This window comes from Hemiscyllium ocellatum, chromosome 16, assembly GCF_020745735.1.
Source record: "Hemiscyllium ocellatum isolate sHemOce1 chromosome 16, sHemOce1.pat.X.cur, whole genome shotgun sequence".
Classification (NCBI taxonomy): domain Eukaryota; kingdom Metazoa; phylum Chordata; class Chondrichthyes; order Orectolobiformes; family Hemiscylliidae; genus Hemiscyllium; species Hemiscyllium ocellatum.
The window spans coordinates 67,612,437-67,635,320 of NC_083416.1; the positions used below are offsets into that span (position 1 = coordinate 67,612,437).

The 22,884-nt window shown below is 42.0% G+C and overlaps 1 protein-coding gene across 1 annotated transcript; it reads right to left on the bottom strand.

Moving 5' to 3' along the window:
* Positions 1-6,153: 6,153 nt before the first annotated feature.
* LOC132823246 (small ribosomal subunit protein eS19-like) lies at positions 6,154-6,672 on the bottom strand. The gene has a single exon (XM_060836891.1). The coding sequence runs from the start codon at positions 6,645-6,647 to the stop codon at positions 6,207-6,209; it is 441 nt and encodes a 146-aa protein (XP_060692874.1). The 5' UTR covers positions 6,648-6,672; the 3' UTR covers positions 6,154-6,206.
* Between the last annotated feature and the right edge of the window lie 16,212 nt (positions 6,673-22,884).

The window sequence follows — 22,884 nt, forward strand, 5'->3', positions numbered from 1 at the left end:
TTAAGAATTTTACAGCCATGTAAAAATCACTGGTACAACACTATCGTTAAAGAATAAATTACACAAAATTAAAACATTTACAGCAGTTAGCCTATCATTCTTGCAAAAATAATCAGTGAAAAATCATTTAAATTGTTCCCTCATTCCTTCATCCTGCTCTAAGTTTTAAATATTAAAGCATTTTTATTTCTGCTTTTGCGTTGCTGCTGCTAATCAATCCTCTTAATTGCTATTTTAAAAATTTGGCACATTTTTATTCATTTTTTTTTCATCCTCATAGTACAGAAGGTTTCCGTGAAATATCCTTTTATTCTTCGCTATTTGTCTGAAAAGAACCTTGTGTCTTCACAACCATTGTCTCACATCTGTCTGTAGAATCTCTCCAAACATGATCATTTCACTAATTTCAGGAGCTCTATAATCTGAGATACGATCCAAAAACTTCAGATTTCTTGGTGAATAACATTTCATCAGCACATAATGTGAGGTTGATTTTTGTGTTGATTCCAAATGACTTTTCTGAAGTGAACACAGATGATTCCTGTAAAAGGCAAGGTAAGTAGTATAGGTGACTGAAGTATCTCTATTTCTTAACCCAGACAAAAAAAAAGCTGTTTCTATTGTTAATGACTTCTATTGAAAACTCAGTATACCAACAAATATCTGCTCTATGCTGGAAAGGATTGTATAATAAAATCTGTTATAGATAGATCAGATCCTAAACACTTACTTTATTGTCACATACAACTCACACGAGTATAGTGAAAAGTTTATAAGTTGCCACTTATGGCACCATCTTGGGTACCAAGATACCTAGGTACAGATTCTTAAGTACAAATTCTTAGGTAAAAAAATAGAAAAATAAGGAAATGAAAAGTCAGTAATAAATTAGAAAAATTGAAAAATGAGAGTTCACAATAACAGTCCTTCCAATCAGACCGCACCAGGCTCTATCTCGAGGCCAGGACTGCTAGGAGTTGAGCCCATGCTGAGGCCGGGAGTCCGAGTCCACGCTGAGGCCTGGAGTTCGAGTCCACGCTGAGGCCTGGAGTTCGAGTCCACGCTGAGGCCAGGGGATTGAGTCCACGCTGAGGCTAGGGGTTCGAGTCCATGCTGAGGCCTGGAGTTCGAGTCTACGCTGAGGCCTGGAGACTGTGCTGGCTTTCACCCCAGAAATTGCAAAAAGAGAGAGAAAGAAAAGAAACATACAAAGTGGTTGAGCTTTTTCAGGGAGTGAGTTTTTTTTCCGGGGCAGCTGATATTTGTTGTATAATATTACAGATACAAGCTTTCACATTTTATTAAGTTGCATTTACATTTCTTCCAGCTGCAATGGTAGGAATTGAAGCCACATCCTCAGAGAATTGTGTAAATGCTAAAGACTGTGGATGCCACAAACCTGAAACAAGCACAGGGAGTGCTGGAGAAACTCAGCATGGCATCTGCGGCAAAAAATTGAATTAATCTTTCAAGTCCGATATGAATTCCTGAAGAAGCAGCATTCCAGGCTTGTTAACTTTGTTTCTCTTTCTACAGATCTGTTGTGTTTCTCCAGTATTCTCTGTGATTGTGCCCAGGTGATTAGCCTGAATCCTTGGATTATCAGTTCAGTGACATTACCAATACACCAGAATTCCTCCCTATATATTCCGAGCAGGATTTTGTTGGGATAGTCTTGGAAGAAAGTCAAGCTTTCACTTGAACCGAACTGTACCCCGCCCTAGGATGCAAGAGCCAATATCACTTAACAATGTCACTGAGTATTCCAATTTTTTTAAAATTTAGTTTTTGCTAAAATAAAATCTCATAGGTCAAAGCTTTTAAATTTGCACTCATCCGCATGTTTTGAAAAATACCAATGTAAAGGAAATTGATAGATTCTTGATGTTACTAGGAATTAAGGGCTACGGGGAGAATGCTGGTAAGTGGAGTTGAAATGCCCATCAGCCATGATTGAATGGCGGAGTGGACTCGATGGGCCGAATGGCCTTACTTCCACTCCTATGTCTTATGGTCTAAAATCACATTTCATGAAGGTACAAACATACACGTTAGAAACTGAATAGGCCTTTCAAGCTTGCGCCACCATTCAGTAAGAATGTAGCTGCTTTGTTTGTGTGCAGAACCCTACTTTGTACCTAACCATTTTATGCTGCATGTGAAGTGAGTGCTGATTGATTGGTAAGTGGATTGGTAGGGCTGTTGCCGTGGTGAATGCACCAGTTAAATGCTGAATGGCAGTTAGCTACCAGAATTACGTATGTTTTGAATCAGGTAGGTTGATTCTGATTGGTCAATGCGTTGTCCTGAGAACTGAATCAGTGAATGACTGTCACCTATTTGTTGAGCTGAAATTGGTGCAGCGAAGGTGCATGTTCTTTCTGTCTGCAACAACGCAGAACACTGTGTGCCATACTGTGAGCCTGATTGAGAATCTTAACTTGGTTGGCAGGGTAATTCTTCATATACTTGGTGTTATTTATTAAAAGCACTGAATAACATCCACAGTTGAACCTTCATGTTGAGTTTTGCAAGTGTTTTGCCAATGCCTTGCCTTTTTTGTGACGAGCCAGAAGGACATGCTGTCTGATAGAATTGCCAAGAGCGTGGTTCTGGAAAAGCGCAGCAGCTCAGGCAGCATTCGAGAAGCAGGAAAATCACCCTCATCTCCATCCACCTATAGCACTCTCAGCTACCTTCCCCCCAGCCCCAGCCCCTCCACTCGTCCCATTTATCTCTCCACCCCTGAGGCTCCCAGCCTCATTCCTGATGAAGGTCTTTTGCCCGACACGTCGATTTTCCTGCTCCTCGGATGCTGCCTGACCTGTTGCTGTGCTTTTCATGTACCACACTCTTGACTCTCATCTCCAGCATCTGCAGTCCTCACTTTCGCCTCGCTGATACAATTGCCAGCCTCTGGATGTAAGAGTTAACAGTTCAAGTCTGGAATGATGCCTCTTCAGAACTTAAGACAGACTTGAAACATTAGTTCAATTCTTTTGCCAACATGCACTGAACTTCGCATTCCAAATCTTCCAATGGTGTGATACATAGGACTGTGTTGTAGCAGTTTATAATTCAATGGGCTGAAGGGCCCTTTTCTTTGCACTGCAGGCCTTTAGGACTCTATTAATGCTCTAACAGCTAGCTTCGCTTATTGTTCAAACTTTTGAGATCTGATAAGTGATTAGTGATTCACCAATCCAGCCTTGGAATTATATCACAATTTCTTCATTATGGTCAGGTCAAAATCCTAGAACCCCTGTCTTCACAACACTGTGGGCGTAGCTGCACCACAGACTGCAGCAGTTTAATGAGGCAGCTCACCACAATCCTCTCAACGACAAATGGAGATGGGAAATAACGGGGGACTAGACAGTAACCCTGATGAAATTACTCCTTGGAAGCCGATATCCCATCACCAAGTCACCATTTATTTACATGTGCACAGCACATCCACTCTGACCAACCAGCTTAGAGCCAGTCCATTAGAGTGAGGAGAATCTCTGAGACTGCTGTTTATTTATTTAATTAAACAGTACACAGTTTACAAACAGTTAACATTAACAGCTGAACACAGAGAAACAGCAATTTACAAGGGATAGGAGCAGCAAAGCCAAACCCCCAACTGCACCGTCCTACCAGTTTTCAAGGAAACGAGGACAAACCTCAAATCCCACCTTCAGTCATCACAAAACAGTAACAAATACATACAAGACCTTGCAATTAAATAACAAACAGAGCATAGAGTACAGACTTCCCCAGCAACCCAACGAGCCTCCTGTCCCTCCCACTTCCGGCTGCTCTAAGGCAGCCTGCCCCCATGCCCCTTCTGGCTCTTGGTCTGCCCTGACACACCTTCTGATCCCCCCCAGGACAGCCCATCAAGTTTCACTCCCCCTTCCCCCACCCCCTCCCAAGGATGACAGCAGTCAGGGAGGCCTACCCACCTTCTGGCTTCCCTAACCGCCCTTCGCACCTTCCGGCCACATCTAGAATGGCGCGCCCTGGTACCTGCCCAGGAAGACAGTTCTGAGGATGGCTTTCTCACCTGGTTCTCAGTCTGCCTCTTCATACCATCTCGCCAACCCCGATGCGCCATCCAGCCTGTGGACTGCCCTGACACACATTCTGGCCGCCTCTAGGACAGCCCGTCCCCTTTCCTGGGATGACAGAGTGCAGGGTAGCCGACAAGCCTTCCAGATCTTGGCCTGCCCCTACGCACTTTCTGGCTCTCGGACACTCTGACACACCTTCCAACCATCTCTAGGACAGCCCATCACACTTACTCCTTCTCAGGATAACAGCGCTCAGAATGGCCTACTCACCCTCCGGCTCTCAGGGCGACCGGCATTGGGGTGGCCTAGCCACCCTCTGGCTTTTGGGACAGCCTACCCACCTTCAGGTTCACAGGACGGCCTACCCACCCTCTGGCTCTCTTGGTGACAACTTTTGGGATGGCCAATGAGCCTTCCGGCTCACAGCAAGTTCCGCCAGACCCGGGGACACACAAGACAGTGCAGGTCATAAATCCAACAAGCAACGAGACAGTCAATTATCAACAAACAGAGTCCCTTCTGGTACACACTTCATTACCATAAACAGTTCTCTTCAAAATGTAGAGTCCATTCCCAAAAGGGTCCACTCCAATATACAAAGTATATTGTCAGAACTAAAGTCCACTCCAAACTGAAGAGTCCATTGCCAAAAACAGAGTCCACAGCCAGGCAGAGTCCACTCCTGAAGGCAGCAAAGGCACACACCCCACAGCACACACACAAGTGTTCAGTCTCCATAGAGGCCTGGCCCAGCCAAAGAGAACCAGGCCCAGCAACACAGTACACTTTAAATATACAGTTAACTCACAGGGGTTTGGTCCACTCCTGAAGGCAGGGTACACTCCTAAAGGCCAGGATGGAACAAATGCTCACCTCCCAGCACGTACAGGTGCTCAGTCTTTACAGAGGCCTAGTCCACTGACAAAGGGCCAGGTCTAGCCATAGGAACAGCTCATCTGGAAATGTGCATTTCCTCACAAGGACTCAGTCCAAAAACCAAGGGAAGTGAAAACATGCAAAAAAAAAGAAAACTAGAGTACAGAGGCTAAGCCCTGCCACAAAATCAGCATAGTCCTTTTCTCAAAGTAAAAGAGAAAGGAGTAACACACAAGCTGTAACCAGCCAGTGAAACAACAGTTCCCTAATGAGAACTGAAACATAGCTGAAATACATTGACTGTGTAGATCAGGCAGTTAAAAATCAGTCCACAATAAAAAGAATACCAGTTAACAAACTGGCTATATATTTCAGCGAGTTCAGGAATCAGTTTCCCCAAAAAGCAGAAACCAACAGTAGCAATAATACACCAACTATGACCCAGCCAGCGCAGAGTCAGTCCCCTAAACTGAGGAGATTCTGAATCTCCTGTTTAGTTTTGTGTGTGTGTGTGTGTGTGTGTGTGTGTGTGCGCGCGCGCAGGTGTGAGACACAGTGAAAGATACAAGGTGAACAAATTTTTATTCTATTTCCACCACCAGGAAAATAAAAGAAAAAGAAAAAAAAGAAAAAAAAAAGGAGTGTAAGGACACTGCTTGTCACTGGCCACCTGGGTAAAAACAAATTAAAAAAAGAAAAAAAAAACAAAAAAAAAACAGGAAATTCAAGGGCACCGCTTGTCACTGGCCAGGAAGAAAGGAAACACCCAAGTGACTAGTGGCAAGCGGTGCCCTTGAATCTCCTGTTTATCTTTTTTATTTTTTTCATCTTTTTTCCTTTTTGTCAATTTTTCTTTTTTTTTGTTTATTTTAAAACCCCCATACTACCGTCTAACTGCAGTAGTGCTGATTTTTCTCCAACAACCATGTTGTGTGTGTGCAGTGTGAGACACAGTGAAAGACACAAATCTTTATTCGATTTCCCCCACCTGGAAGAAAGGAAACACCCAGGTGGCCAGTGACAAGCGGTGCCCTTACACTCCCTTTTTTTCTTCTTTTTTCTTTTTCTTTTATTTTTTTCCCCAGCACCCATAGTGTGTGTGTGTAGGCGTGAGACACAGTGAGAGACACAAAGTGCACAAATCATTATTCAATTTCCCCACGAGGAGGAAAGGAAATACCCAGGTGGCCAGTGACAAGAAGTGCCCTTGAATCTCCTGTTTATTTTTAGAACTGAAGACTTTAATCATTCTCCAATTAACAATACACACAGTCAATGTTTCTTGCTCGCTGCTGCGACCTGGCCAGCAATACGGTCTAGATCCCTTTGTCCTTGTAGAGTCAGTCTGCAGCCACCATTAGGATCCTTCTCCACCATCTTCAGGCCTTCCAGAGCTTGCAGCACCTTCTTAGCCACAGACTTGGAGCCGCGGCTGAAGTGACTGGGCTTCACACCGTTCCGTTGGCGCCCACCATAGATCTTGGTCATGGTGCCAACTCCAACACCGCCCCTCAAGTACAGGTGACGCACAGTGGAGGCAGCGCGGGTGTAGAACCAGTTCTCATCATATGGAGCAAGTTCTTTGTGTTTGCCCAGCTTCACGGTGTCAACCCAATCAGGTACCTTTAACTTGCCAGACTTCTTGAGAAAAGCACCCAGGGCTTTGACAAACTCCTGCTGGTTCACGTCCTTCACTGTGACACCAGGCATCATGCTGCCGCGCTGTTGGGATCCGGGGCGGAAAAGCAAAATCTCCTGTTTATATCTGTCAGTCAGGACTCCCTGATTGGCCCAGGTTAACAGCCCCAGTCAGGGATCTCATACTCAATGAGATCCACCTGGCTGACCCCTTTCCAATCACTGCAGTGATGTCCTATAAAAATCACCAATTTAATCATTGCTATTTTCTGGACAATTCCAGTGGCCGACGCTGGGATAAAAAAGATATGTTCATCACCCAAATCATGCAGGATGCAAACAACTGCTTGTTGGATCATATGTTTCACCAGAAGAATATGGTTGACAGCCAAAAACAAGGAAAATCCCCAAAGGAGCAGAGGAGAAAGTGCAATATGTAGATTCTCCAGGATTTAAAATGCCTATGAAACTTTTCTACCCATTTTGTTCTTACAGGCTTAAATATGGAAACCAAATCTACAATCCAGAAGATATGTACTCAGACAATTTGGTTTGAAACTTGCAAGCACCAAGGCTGGTTGGTGATAATCTTAAAGAAACATGATTCAATACATCCTTGTCAGCAATCTACAATGTGATAAACACTAAGATCCAGTTACCTCCTTGCCTGTAATCAATCCACCCTTCACTGCTCCATTATAATTCTAACATTGGCAGGGATGGTACTAGTTGGCTTACCCTGCCATGGGTCAACTGTGATATACATAATTAGCCTGCCATAGGAGAGGCCCCCATCAAGGATAAAGTCTAGTGGCATTCCCTGCACAGTGGTGTGTCTTTCTTTAAGACCCATCAACGGGCAACCCTTCCAAAGGCCTACATACCCTCAGGCTCTGAAGAAATCACATTGAAGAGTCATACTGAACTCAACACTTTCTCTCTTCACAAATGCTGCCAGATCTCCTGCGTTTTTCCAGCATTTTCTATTTCTATTACTTTCACACTCTCCCCATTACCCCATCCAATCTATCTACCTCAGCCTCCCAATGCCCTCTTGTTCCCTTTGCCTGGCCTCCCCTGTTGGCTGCAGCATGGTCCCCAGACTTATCTCTGACACTGGCTTCGGTGCAACTTGCTCTTCTTTCAGATTTGCTGCAGTACCAGCTGCAGCCCCTGCTCCCAATGGCGCTGCTAGCATTGCATAGCTTAATGTTTTTGATTGTGGTCAGCTCTCTGATTCAGGGCAACAGTTGTTGAAGAGTGGAAGTTCCAGACAATCAATGAATGGCTGCTGTCTGCAAGACAACTCCTGGGCTTGAGGGTGACTAATTGCCCCTGCCCATGACCCCACCTTAAAAGAGCAACTTTCCCCAAAACACTGCACTGAAACCACATTGCCAACTCTGACACAGTTTTCATGGAGTGGTATCTTTTGTACATTTGCAAAAAATCATGCTTTTTTTTCTGAAAGAGAAAGTTGTTCATAACAGAACTTGTTAATTGTGGCTTTGGGGGATTCAGTGGGATCTGTAACAAAAAGAAAATTTACCGTTTCTTAGCAATTTGCGAGGCTCTGCTGATTTCAGGCAATTCATGCCTTCAAGCAGATCCAATTGCATTTGGAGCACAATTACTATAATCATGAGATTCTCAACAAAATTACTGGCAATTAGGAGAGGCAGTCTAGAAGAGATTTCCCATCCGAAACACATTTTGTTGGTCAATTATCATTTTGGTTTAACCAGTCACTTTGTAAAGTGGGCAGACCATGCTAACGTTAATACGTGCATTATTTCAGGAAGGCTTCATAACAGTATGGAGAAAATGAGGACTGCAGATGCTGGAGATCAGAGTCGAGAGTGTGGTGCTGGAAAAGCACAGCAGGTCAGGCAGAATCAAAGGACCAGGAGAATTAATGTTTCAGGTATAAGCCCTTCATCAGGAATCTCTATAACAGTGTGGGTCCAACCTGCAAAGGCTGAGGTTACCATTAGGGATTGTTCTTCACAGTCACTCCCTTCAACTGAGGCACGGTGACACTCTGGTTAAAGAACCACTAGTTGCCCCTCTCTAATGAATACAGTCCTATGGCCCTCTGAGACTATGTACACTTTAACATTATGTTTGCAAAAATGGAGGAAGTGAAAATAATGTTTGGTCTCACATACTTATATTCTGGCTTTCATGTGGCAGTGCAATGTTATTGCAATGTTTTCTAACATATTAATTTTAATGAAGTCAGTCGATGCTCTCATTTTTTGATCTTTTTTGTTAAATTCATCATGAAAAAAACTAACAGAATTCCCTAATGAGAAGCTCATTGCTGTTCATATTTTAAGTTGAGAAATTTCACTGTCAATTAAAAAGTTGTTACTCATTCGGGTTACAATACTTTAAGACAGAAATATTCAATGCTCCATCTATTTATCTAAATATTAGAGGTTTGGCATTGCCTTGTCTGATGCACTGTTGCTTATCTCAGAGACAGTGAGCATTTTGTACAGAAACACTTGCTGTTAGAGAATTGCAGGTGATGAAACAATACTTATACTGAGAGGAAATGTTAAACATATTATACAAAGTATAAACAGTCCAGAATAATGTACCAGGCTTTTGCTCAATTTATCCTCATAAAGCACGATGAATATAGAGGATATATTTTAATTAAATTAAATTCCCGACAGTATGGAAACAGGCCCTTCAGCCCAACAAGTCCATACCAACCCTCTGACGAATAACCCACCCAGACCCATTCCCGAGCCTATATTTACCCCTGATTAATGCAACTATGGGCAATTTAGCATGGCCAATTTACCTGACCTGCACACCTTTGGATTGTGGGAGGAAACGAGAGCACCAGGAGAAAACCCACGCAGACATGGGGAGAATGTGCAAACTCCACACAGACAGTCGCCTGAGGTGGGAACTGAACCCGGGTCCCTGGTGCTGTGAGGCAGCAGCGCCCTTTGAGCGGCATGCTGGGAAATAGCAGTGGTTGCAAAATTGATATTTTTCTTAGTTTTTCTTAACAGAGATTCAGTGGCAAACTGGGTTATTTACTTGTATATTTGACCAATCAAAGTAATTTGTGCAGAATCTTATGTTCTTGGGATAGTTATGTATGTTGTGCACTGTTTCCAGGTCTTGATCTTACTCTTGTTTTCACGTCAGCCCACTTGAGCATCACAGCAGACATTGAGAAATGGGCCAACAAGAATGCCAAATCCTGAACAGTTCAGTCAGCAAATGAGGTGTTAGTATTACTGCCTTGACAAAGTGATCCATTGAAAGCATGGTTCAATGGCCTATACTGGCTAGACACAAGGATCGGTAAGGTAAATTATCTAATTTTTGGAAAAGGTTGTCAGAATGCTGGAAAAGAAAGTGTCAGCTGTGACGCATCAATAAGTTGAAACATCACCACCAACTTGCGGAGGATAGGCAAGTAAAGATGGAGAAGCGGCAGTGGGTGGGGGTAGGTTGTGTGTGTGTGTGTGTGTGTGTGTGTGTGTGTGTGTGTGTGTGTGTGTGTGTGTGTGTGTGTGTGTGTGTGTGTGTGTGTAAGGGATAGTGTGGATGATATGGAAGGAGAATTAGACAATTCCAAAATGGAACCAGCTACTACCTAGTTAGCTGACACTGAACTGTTCGAGAGGTTAGACACCATGCTTTTACTTTTAGAGGCATAAGAAATAAGAGACATAACAATGTTACTCGGTGAATTTAAAAGAGTCTGTAGAGACAAATCATTCCAAATAAAGTCAGTCACACATAATGAGAATAAAGGAGAATTCTCTCCTATAAAGTGCCATTGTTTCTTTAGGTCATTTTTTGACATTTCACTTTTATAAGGGTAGAAGTGTTATAAAATGTTTTATATTCAATATTGTTTGGAAATTATATGTTTCAAACAATTTGAGAAAAGATAATTTATTTCAACTTTTTTGGATATACAGTGGAGATTTCTTTAAAAGATATCATTGTAAACTACCATTCTTTTTCTTCTAACACGGCTTCCTAAAAAGCGCATGACTGGTGAAAGTTGCTTTTCATGCTGTAAACACTTGTGGAGTTGTTTTTGAACAGTAACTAGCTTGGAGAGGTCCTTATTTTATTTAGCTAAGTGAGAGGAAAGCCTGCTAAGAACCAGTTGATTTGGAAGAAAGCTGGCTGTTAGTGAGCAGTCTGCTGATCTCTTCCATTTCTGAAGAGTAAACCCCCCTGCATCAGTTCAGGGAGAAACCTATCCTTTTGAAAGATTAACTGAAACAACATCGCAAGGAAGTTATGTCAGCAAAACTTCAGAGATAACCATGTAAAATTTGTGCCTTGACAACAAAAGCCTTTTGTCTTCAAGAATAACCCATTGGCCAAGTTAGATGTTTTTCAGAAAGCCAAGCTCTGCAAAGAAATCAGTTTGTATTTTCTTTTTGAATTTATGTGCATGTTTGTTTTGGGAATATTTATAAAGATAAGCATTTATACTGCCATGTGTGTTATCTTATAAGGACCTGAATGTTGTTAGCTTCCCAATTGCTCCTATCCTAATAGGCTTTGACTTAAGGTAGTCTGTGTCCTCTTCAATTCATTGTTCTTCTCTGCTTGCCTACTTGCAGTTCCAGAAATGTCCACTATTAAATTCTGGCATGGTTAGAGCTGCTAGATTGACTGGTAGCTCTCAAGAAATGGTCCTCCCTCCTTTGAAGGGTGAAAATGTGACCCTAATCCACTTAAAGATATGCACAGCATATTATTGCGGCTAGGTGACCTTGTTGAGTATGGGCCAGTGTGACATTGTGCAAAAATCACCCCACCCCCATCAAGTAAAATTCACTCCAATTCATTCTGAAATATGCCTAAATCAGAATGGTTTCCATAGACTATGGTTGACTGAACAGTACCAATTACAGATTTTTCATCACGTTCATATGTGAGTTTTATACTACATCAGATTCCAGCTAATGTTTAGTCTTTACTTTTTAATAGTAGATAAGTCACGCAGGTTGTCATTTATAAAGGTATAGATTACTCGTTCATTGGAAAAGTTATATTAAATTTTATCTACATGGTACAAGTTCAGTGCACTTATCCTCTTCTGCAGTTACGGATACTATAATATGGAATCTTTAAATAATCAATCAACTATCAAGTAGATACTCAACTACATATTAATAAAAGTCATAGTAAGCCAGATTGACTACAGCATACAAGCAAAATTTATTTCTGATGAATGGTCCCTGATTTTAACCTAAACCTTCCACTTGGAACTAAATTGCTAGGTTAAAACTGATTTACCAGTTATAGGAAATATATGTAACTTCCTCATCACTAGCATCCTCCAGGCTACCCGAGAAACTCACCTGCCATCTTTCAGTCTGCAGTATATAGCTGCCTCAAAGGTAGATCTCCACACTGTCCTTGTTAAATGTAAATCACTTCATTACCTTCCCAATGCTTATCAACAGACATAGCATGAAATTTCTTAAATTTGGAACTGGAGTCCACCTCCCTTCCTAAACATGATAAGCCACATTGGTGCTACTTTCAAGAAGATGTACCAGGAGACTTTGTCAACAGGATGTGTTTTCTCTCTGTCACTATTTGCAATGTGTGTGATTATAGTCCCCACAACAGACTGCAGAGTGCTCTGGCTGTTCCAGATGGTTTCACATCAACTCAAAGCAGAATGCTCCCCAGTTGCAGCTGTGTTGATAAAATTCTTTGGCAGGATCCTGAGGTCAAGAGGGCTGTTCTCAACAGAGCTGGAAGAAAATTTCTATCTGTTGAGTGATATGTTTCTATTGTTGTTAGTATCAGTACCTGCTGCAATAGTGTTGTTCTACCTTTACTAATGTTGTGTCCAGTTCTGATTACTGATTACCTTGAGTTTGCGGCTTATTGTTATCAATCCTACTGCCATTATACCAATTAGAAGAAAACCTGTGATAAAGCCAGGATGCTAACCTCTGTGCTGGTCCTTGGGAACATTGGAATAGCTCGTGATGCCTTAAGAGAAAGATATTCTCCGTCTGAGGTGTCATATTCGACAGGCTGAGTCTGCTGAGGAGCATCTAGAGTAAAGGGACAAGAATAATAATGATGACACTCGCAGGCTCAAGTGTAGCAGATGACAGGGACCATCTCGGACTGCAATCTTTCTAAGATAAAATCATATTCAGAGATGAAAGCAAAATCCTGTGGAATGCTGGAAATCTGTAACAAAACAATCTGGAAATGGAATAAACAATGTGTTGGATAATGGCAAATTTCAGGTGAGTATCAATGACTTGATGAAATAGGCAGACATCTGGCATAAAAAATTTAATGTGTAGAAATTAGAAATATTGCATTTTGGATGGAAAGGTGAGCAGAGGCAGCACAAACAAAATGTCATCATTTTAAAAGGGGGCCAGGAGCAGAGAGTTAGATGTTCCCGAGCCCAAATCTTTGAAAGTAGCATGAGAAATTGTTAAGGATATAAAAGAAAATCAAATAGGAATCTTGGCTACAGACATTTCAACACTGAGTATAAAACTATGGAAGTTACGGCAAACCACTGCTTCCGTGTTCCATTCTTGGTCCTGTCTTTTGAAAGGATTTCAAAGACTTGGAGAGAATGCAGAGAGAATTGATATCAGAGTTGAGAGAATTCTGTTGTGTGAAGAGATGAAAGAAACTAGGACTGTCCTCTTGAGAGAGGAGGTTGAATAGAAGTATTCATAATCTGAGGAGCATCGATGGAGTGGTTCGAGAAAAACTGCTTTCACTGGCACAAGAATGATTCCTGTAATTATGGGTGAATTATCAACTCTCCTCACAACTCATCCATGCAAAACCTACCTGGAATTAAAATCAAAGCTTAGCTCATCAGGCACATTGGATTATCAGAACACAGCAGGAGCTGGAAAAGATATATTCTTTGTGGCTTTCTGTGTGTTCTTTGAACTTATAATATCTTAAGGCCAGTTGCTGGGTAATGCATAACCTGAGTATCACTGAACAAACAGCAATACCATTGAAGGTTTCCACCTGGATTTCATTAGAGAGACATAGGAATACCACAAAAACCGAAAGAACCATGGATGCTGAATATCAGAAACAGAAAAATAACTTGCTGGAAAAATTCAGCAGGTTTGGCAGTACCTGTAGGGAGAAAGCAGGGTTAATGTTTCAGATCCCGTGACCCTTTTTCAGAACTAATTGTAGCTGGGAAAGATTTGGTATTTATGCAGAAGATGTGGTGGGGGAAGGGGGAGGAGTAAATGATAAGTGGAGATGGAGCCCAAAGAGAGAGAACAGTTGGATAGACAAAGAAATGGGTATAGGTCAGTCTGGGGGAATGATTAGCTGCTAATGGGGACTATTAGTGGCTGAAAATGGCTTGTGTGTGGTAGCAGCTTGTGTGATGATAAGCCTGAAGTGTGGAGGCAGGAGTAAGGACATGGTCTCAAGCCTTAAAATTGTTGAACTCGGCATTGAGTCCAGAAGGCGGTAGAGTTCCTAGGTGGAAAATGATGAGCCATTCTTCCAGTTTGTGCTGAGTGTCACTGAAGCACTGTAGCAAGCCTGAGATAGAGATGTTAGGAATTCCAAATCTTGGTATCTCAATCAATCAATCAATTCACTTTTCCCATGCAGTCTCATTTGCTGTTCCCTTGAAGACTTGATATTCTGCTATCTGACCTGCTGAGTACACGATGGATAACTTTGTCAGCATGTTTCTGTTCAGCAGTCATAAGTCTAGTTCGCTTGCTCGTTAATACCAATGAATAAATTCAGTTTGGACCAAGAGCTTTGAATAACCATGAGAAGGGGAAATGGAGCTTCACCCAAGAAAAGGAGAGCTCAGTGTGTTACCTGCTCACCACCTCACTCACTGACAAAACATGCACACACGATAAGATAAACGTCGCAAGCAATTTTGTGCAATGTTAACTCTGATTTAGGCAATTACTTTAATATTGTTCCATCCTGCAACATTGAAACACATATTGGAAGCAAGTACGGTTGTTATTGTGGTTGATTTTTCTGCATCATTGAGTGAAGAAGTGATTCGACCGGTCAGTGTATCCGATTGGTAGAGTTTATTGCATGCCTAACGGCTGATGGCATATCGCTGCAATGACCTTTCCTAGAGACAATTCGATTTGGTAATTGCCAGATGGTCTGGCTAATACTAGAGACCACAAATCCCTGAGACTTAAACACCAATCCCCCTACCCTTCTGCAGGCTGCATCCCCTCCCCTGCCTCTTTTGGGTGACATAATGACAATAATGATAACTATAGATGTAATTGAAACTCTAGGTGATATGAGGGAAACATTTTTATGCAAAGAGTGATTGGATACTAGATACATTACCTGATAGAGTGATACTTACAGGCATGTAGCCTTGAAAAGGGAATTACAAGTGTAGGAAGAGTCAGGGATTGAGACTAATCAGTTCTTCAAAAGAGCTGGTACAGACTTAAAGTGCTGAATGATCTCTTTCTTGTACAGGAGTGTTTAACCCTAACTCAAATTCTGTCATTGCTAGGTTGGTGAGTTGCCAAAATGCATACTGTTGATGATATTCACTGCAGCCACAGTATCTCAGAAATAGAGGAGATGGATATTATGCCTGGAGACAGGAGTGCCAATTAAGTGAACTGCTCTGTCCTAGATACATTATTGTAGCTGAAAAGGCACTTCACTGTTGATAAAGCGTGGTGCTGGAAAAGGCACAGCAAGTCAGGCAACATCCGAGGGGCAAGACATTTCAGGCAGGACCCTTCTTCAGGACTGAGGAGAGGGAAGGGTGCTGAGAGATAAATGGGAGGAATGGGGGGGTGGGGCTTGGAGAAAGGTAGGTGATAACTGGGCAAAGGTAGAAGGTGATAGAGACAGGTTGATAGAAAGTGTGGAACGGATAGCTGGGAAGGAAGATCGACAGGTATATCAGTTCAACAGGGCGGATTTGAGTCAGAGGGTTGGATCTGGGATGGATTGGAAGGAGGGGAATTTTTGAAATTGGTGAATTCAATGTTCATGCCGTGTGGTTGTAGGAACAGGCACTAACTGGTCATATTAGGTCAATTAGGCGTGGGCAAGAAATGCTGGCCCAGCCAGTGACACTCTCATCTGATGAACAAATACATAAAAAAATACACACTAAGCAATTATATTTCCAAATCACATTTAATTTTATTAAATTTCAACTATGTGTCATTATATTGTCACTTTATCTATAAATTGTTCATTTCTTGCTTCAGGATTATTATATATTGAAAGACATTTGATTAATCCACAATGCAAACTCAGAGCAAACTTGACTGATATATAAATGACTAGCCTGAGAATTTAGAAATTAGGTTTGCTCTTTGCATGCGTGTCGCGGTAAAGCTGAAAGATCTGATTCCTGTTTCACAGGCAGCACAAGCACATCCCGGTACCTACAAGATAAATGGACCAATCCCAAGCTCTGTACTGCAAGGGAATAATGATTAGGGCAAGTGTTTTGGTGCAGTATGACATTACACAACCGTATATTTCTACACTTCCTGTACATTGTGCATTTCACTCTCAGAATCTTACAGCTTTTAACATTAAGAAACCTCACAGATTGCAGAGATACTAGCTCGTGAGCTGTTCTGTGTGAGAACAAATAACCTGCTCCTTCTAAGTACTCTTAAGAACGATACAAATTCAAATCTAGACACAAGAATTTTGCAGACCTACCAGCAGAAACAGATCAACCCTGACTAGAAAAAAAAACAAACCTCTCTCCAGTTGGAGTACTGAGTCAGATGGATAAATGAATGCTTTGCTATGAGAAATGGATGAAATTTATTTTACATGCATAGGATTACACAGTAAATACAGCACAGAAGCAGACTATTCAGCTGAATCACTCCATTCTAACATTTGTGTTACCCTCAAGCTTCCTCCCATCTTTCCTTATTTAAACATTTACTATCATAGCTCCTCATTCCCTTCTCAGTCAGGTACTTGTCTGACTTCACTTTAGATTGCCTCGATGTTATTTACCTCAGCAAGTTCCACATTCTCAGTGCTCTTTGAGAATTTCTTTCTAAATTTTCCATTGGAATTTTTAGTTACTAGCTTTTTTGGAGTCTTCTAATTATGCTGTTCCTCATAAGTGGATATCCTTTCCATAATAATTTGTTTAAAAACTAAATTTCATAATTTTAAAGAACCCTCAGACTTTTTCTTCAAGAGTGAAAGCATGAAGCTACTCAATCTCTTCTTGATACGTATACACCACCACAATTCTGGCATGATCCTTGTAAATCTTCTCTGCACTCTCTCCAGTGTTTCATATTTTATTTTCATGATGTGGCCAATGGAACATTTAAACATTCCTCCTCCCTCCTGCAGCACTACAAATGTTGAACTTTTCACATTTACAGAACCCACTACGCAAGGATCAAGTTAAATAAAGAAATAAGGAAATCAAAAAAGGGCATTGAAAAATATTAGCAAACTAGCTAAAGGAAACCTGGAAGATGTTTTATCAGTATATAAAGAGCAAAAGGATAGTTAAGGAAAACGTGGGACCTATCAGAGATGAAGAAGAGAATTTGTATGAAGATGCAAAGGATATGGGAAGAACTCGAAATGGATTTTTCATCTCTACGTTCATAATGGAAGGGGATGATATGCATGTAGTAATCCAAGAGGAGCAGTGTGCAATATTGGAATAAACAATCATAATGAGAGAGGAATTGGAATCCTTGAACATGGATAAGTTGTCAGGGTTGGATGGATTGTTCCCACGGATGTTTGAGGAGGTCACAAATGAAATAACAGATGCTCTGAGGAGTATTTTCCAAATTCCACTTGATGCAGATAAGGAAGTGACAAGGAGGACCGAGAAGCGTAGTGCAGTGGATGTTGGCTACAGTGATTTTAGTATGGCATTTGATAAGGTCCGGCATGGCAGGCTGGTGAGAAAAAAAACCCATGGACTACAGGGCAATGTGTTGAATTGAATTCAAAGTTAGCTTAGTAGCAGGAAACAAAGGGTTATGGTCGATGGCTGCTGTTGTGATTGGAAAGCTGATTCAAGTGGGGTTCCACAGGGCTCAATGTTGGGACCCCTGCTGTTTGTTTTGTACCCTAAAGATTTGGACTTAAATATAAGGAACACAATGATGGGATTTGCAGATGACCCAAAAATTGGCTGTGTAGTGGATAGTGTGAGGATAGCTGTAAGCTCCAAAATGATATAGATGGGTTGGTGGAGTGGGCAGGAAAGTGGCAGATGGAGTTTAACTTTGATAATTGTGAGGCAATGCATTTAAGGAGGTCGAACAATAAAAGGGAATATACAATACATAGGAATATACTGAAAGAGGAGATGAAGTGAGAGGTCTTGGTATATATGATTGTAAAGAAGGGATACTTTCACTGGTAGAGGTATAGAATATGTAAGTATGGATATATTGATGCAATATATTGAACACTGATGAAGCCACAACTGGACTATTGTGTGCAGTTCTAGTCACCACATTACAGGAAGGACATCATTTCTATGGAGAGAATGCAGAGAGATTTACTAGAATATTGTCAGAGGTGGAGAACTGTAGCTGCTAGGAGAGATTGGGCTTGTTTACTTGGGAACAGGAAAAGCTGAGGGCTGATATGATTTAGATATACAAAATTATGAGGGGTAAAGGTGGAGCAGATAGAAGGAATCAGTATATCTTGGCAAAGAGTTCAAAAACCAGGAGTCATAGATTCAAATTAAGTTGCAGAAGGATTAGAGGGGACAGAGTGTGGTGGATGTCTAGAATTTGTTGCCTGAACCAATGGTGGAAACAAAGACCCTAAACTATTTCAAAAAGTACCTGGATCTGCATCTTAAATATTGTAATCTGCAGGGCTATGGAGCTGTGAGCAGGAAGATGGGATAGAAAGAGCACTTGGATATCTTTGGGTCAACATGGACAAAATGAGCCAAGTGGCCCCTTCTATGCTGTATGGTCGTATGTTGTCCCTCACTCCTTGAAATCTGCTATCTTTACGCCTCTTCCCAGTAACCCAACCTTTGATTCTTTATTTGTTTTCTCCTGCCCATCACCAACCTTCCATTTTTCCCAAAGTCCTTGAATTGTTATTAGCTCCCACAATCATTCCCATCTTGCCTGAAAGTTTGAATCTTTATAATTGGGGTTCTGTTCCTACCACAGCAGCAGAATGGCTCTTATCAAAGTGGCAAAAAATATCTCATATTATTGTGACATTGGTAAACATTTTCTCCTCAACCTTCTTAAATATCTGTAACCACTGACACATTTGATTAATTAATGATGATTTATTGTCACTTGTACTCCATATGAACAACATGGTAAATATCATGAAAAGCTTCAACTGTCACCACAATTTGGAGCCATTTGAGTACTTCAAGAATAAGATGACAAAGCTGAAAGAAAGTCTGTCTTCACTCTGCCAACTCCATCATGAGTCCTGACCCCTGTGTCAGCCGACCAATGATACCTGCACTGCCATCTGTGTTGCATCACCATGTTGGAACCTGCTTTCTTTGGCAAAGAGTTCAAAAACCAGGGGCACCATCTGATTGTCACCGGACCCACCTTGTCGACAGGCTGCCAATGCCAGGTCCCACGCTACACCCAAACTAGAAATGCAGCCAGGAGCTCCTGGCTCCGCTGCCACTAACACCATCCAACAACTAGGAGACCCCAGCTCTGTGCCTACCACAACGAGGAGCTGCTATCACCACAATATCGAAAACCAGGAGACCCGGACTTTGGGCCCACCACAACGAGGAGCTGCTATCACCACAACGTTGATATCAGGAGACCCTGACTCTGGGCCCTCTACAATGAGGAGCTGCTATCACCACAACGTTGACATCAGGAGACCCTGACTCTGGACCCACTACAACGAGGAGCTGCTATCACCACAACATTGATATCAGGAGACCCTGACTCTGGGCCCTCTACAATGAAGCTGCAGCCTCGCTGACACCTGGAGTTCCCACTCCCAGCCTGCCACAACCAGGACGCCTTGGCTCCGCGACCAGGCCAGACAGCCATCTTGCTAAGAGTGCCTCTCTGCCTGCTCCCCTCTGCGATGTCATCTCCTCCACCAGTGACGACAGGAAGAAGATGAAGAAAAATAAAAATAAAGAAGACAAAAGAAGCAAGAAACAAAGGGAAGAAGTGGCTGCCTGGAGCGGACGTGCCCAGGAGTCTGAACATTGCCTACCTTGCTGGCACTGCCAGCTTGGAAATGCACACCCAATCCTCATCCAATGCCTTAGCATTGTCACTAAATTGGGTGGGACTGCTCTCACCCTGTTCCATACTGATCCAGCTAATAAAATCTGTTCTCTTTATTCATACATGGGGTGGAGGCATTGCTGACTAGGCCAGCATTTATTGCCATCCTTAATTGCTCAGAGAGGCATTACTGTGGGTCTGGAGTCACACTTCGGCAAGATGGCTATTGCCTTCCTTCAAGAACATTCATGAACCAGATTTTTTTTTCTCTCCTGATGATCGACAGTAGCCATCACTGGACTCTTAATTTCGGATTTTTCTTGAATTCAAATCCACTGCGGTTGATTCGAACATGAGTGCTCAGAACTTTACCTGTCTCTGGGTTAACAGTCCAGCCATAATAGCACTAGACCATTGCCTCCTCGTAAGAAGAATTCCATGAAATTCCATCTCTTCTTATATAAGGACATAAGAACTAGGAGCAGCAGTAGGCCATCTACCCCACCGAGCCTGCTCCATCATTCAATAAGATCATGGCTGATCTTTACATGGACTCAGCTCCACTTTTTCACTTGCTCACCAAAACCCTTAAATCCTTTACCGCTCAAACATCTATTTTCTTTGCCTTATAAACATTCTTGCTCTTGCACTTTTGCCTTTGGTGTCCAGCAAGGATCTATCCTTGGCCTCCTACTATTCTCACCCCAAAAGCATGACATCAGTTCCCACAGGTCTGCTGATGACACCAAGCTCTGCATCAGAACCATCTCCCTTGACCTGTGCACTCTAGCTGAATGATCAACTCTCTTATCTGACATCCATTATTGGATGACCAGAAATCTTCCCTGATTAAACATTGGGAATCCTGAAACCATTGTTTGTGATCCTGGGTCCAGACTCCATTCCCTAGTTACCAACTCTCTTCCATGGTAAGAATGTGAGATTAAGCTGCTCTGTTTGCAATGTCGGTTTCATGCTTGTCCAGAGGTGAGCTTCTGACCTCATTCATGCCAGCATTAAGTCTACTTATTCACCTGCCTCATCTTCTGAAACCTTAATTTGTTCCTTTATTGTTGCGAGGAGATCAGTTAGCTCAGTTGTATGGACAGTTGGTTTGTGATGCAGTCTAAAAACAACAGAGTGGGCTCAATTCCTGTACTGCCTGAGGAAGGAGCGGAGGCTCTGAAAGCTGACAGTTTCAAATAAAACTGTTGGACTATAGCCTGGTGTCTTGTGATTTTTGACTTTGAGGCCACTATGAAGGAGCCTTCTCAGCCTTGGCCTTTGCTTGAGACATGGTGACCTTCAGGTTAAAATCACCATCAGTCGTCACTCTCTAATGAGAGAGCAACTTTTGAATCTTTGATGCCTTTATCTTTTAATGCTGAACCAAACAATTTCAATTCATTCCTCTACCAATCATCCCCCACCACCTCCCCCTGCCCATAAACTTGAGGTCATTGAAACATGGGTGGCACGGTGGCACAGTGGTTAGCACTGCTGCCTCACACCACCAGAGACCCGGGTTCAGTTCCCGCCTCAGGAGTTTGTGGAGTTTGCACATTCTCCCCGTGTCTGCGTGGGTTTCCTCCGGGTGCTCCGGTTTCCTCCCACAATCCAAAAATGTGCAGGTTAGGTGAATTGGTCATGCTAAATTGCCCGTAGTGTTAGGTGAAGGGGTAAATGTAGGAGTATGGGTCTGGGTGGTATGCGGGTCGATGTGGACTTGTTGGGCTGAAGGGTTTGTTTCCACAGTGTAACTAATCTAATCTAATCAAACTCAACAGCAGAGGAGTTAGCTCACACCAAGATCCATTCCCTGATTATGCCTTTCCTTATTGACCTGTATTTGGTGTCAAACATTGTTTTATAATGCTCCAATGAAGTGCCTTGAGACAGCTTGTTATGGTAAAGGCGCAACATCAATGTAAATCATTGTTGCAGTTTCCTTCTAGCAGGTGATATGCCTCTTTTCTAATGCAGAAAGCATCTAGAATCTGTGTTTTCACACGGTGTCATTGAAAAGTCATCTCTGGATGCTTTCTGCCTACTTTGATTTTTGAATAATTCCTTGACTTGCCCAATTAAAATCTACTGTTCAGTTTTACAAGTGGTGAGGTCATGCAAAGAAGATGCTGTGGAAACAGATGGGGAAGTGACAGAGAAATAGTTGCAAATGAATCTGCATTGAGCAAAGCAACAAAGAGATTCATTAAGTAATTATGGTCTTATGTTCCTAGGCTGTATTCCAATCCCTAAAGATGTGATTAATTGAAACATTCTGTGTAATCAGCACAGGGGGAATATATCTAGAAATATTGATTTGCTTCTGCCCTTTGCAATCATTAATTGTCCTTATCTTAATTTCAAGATTGTACAATTATGGCATTCATTATACATGACCATGGTATATGTCCTTTAACCCAGGAATCTGTGTCATCAAACCTGCAGGTGTCATTATATAAGATCCACTTGAAGGAGTCTGTGGTGCAGTGATATTGTCCTTACCTCTGAACATGTATCCTGACTAAAAGAAACCCATTAAGTTACAACTTCTAGACCTGGAGTTACAAAGTGGAGATGGAATGACTCTCAAGATTACAGAAGTGTTACAAATATCACAACAACAAAAAGAATATGGGTTGGTTAAGAATGTATAGGTCATCCAGGATTTACAAAGCTCACTCTTGAGTATTGATATATATTTTGTTCTCAACATCCTGCAATTCAATGATGTCTTTCAAGAGCTTCAAAAGAAGATTATCATTGTCCAACCTAGGATAACAAAACCAGTGGAAGACTTCTTAGACTCCAAGAATAATGGCTGAAAGTAAAAGAACTCTAAGCATGCAGATAACCGAAAAAAAAACTATGGGTGCCAGAGTTATGAAACAAAGCCAGAAATTGGTGGTGAAACTCAGCATATCTGGCAGGATCTATGAGAAGAAAGCAGAGTTAACATTTCAAGTATAATGACTCTCCAACAGAACTGTTAGCAGCTAGAAAAAAGTCTGCAGACAGTTACAATCAATGGACATCGCTCATATTACAATCTGAGACTTATT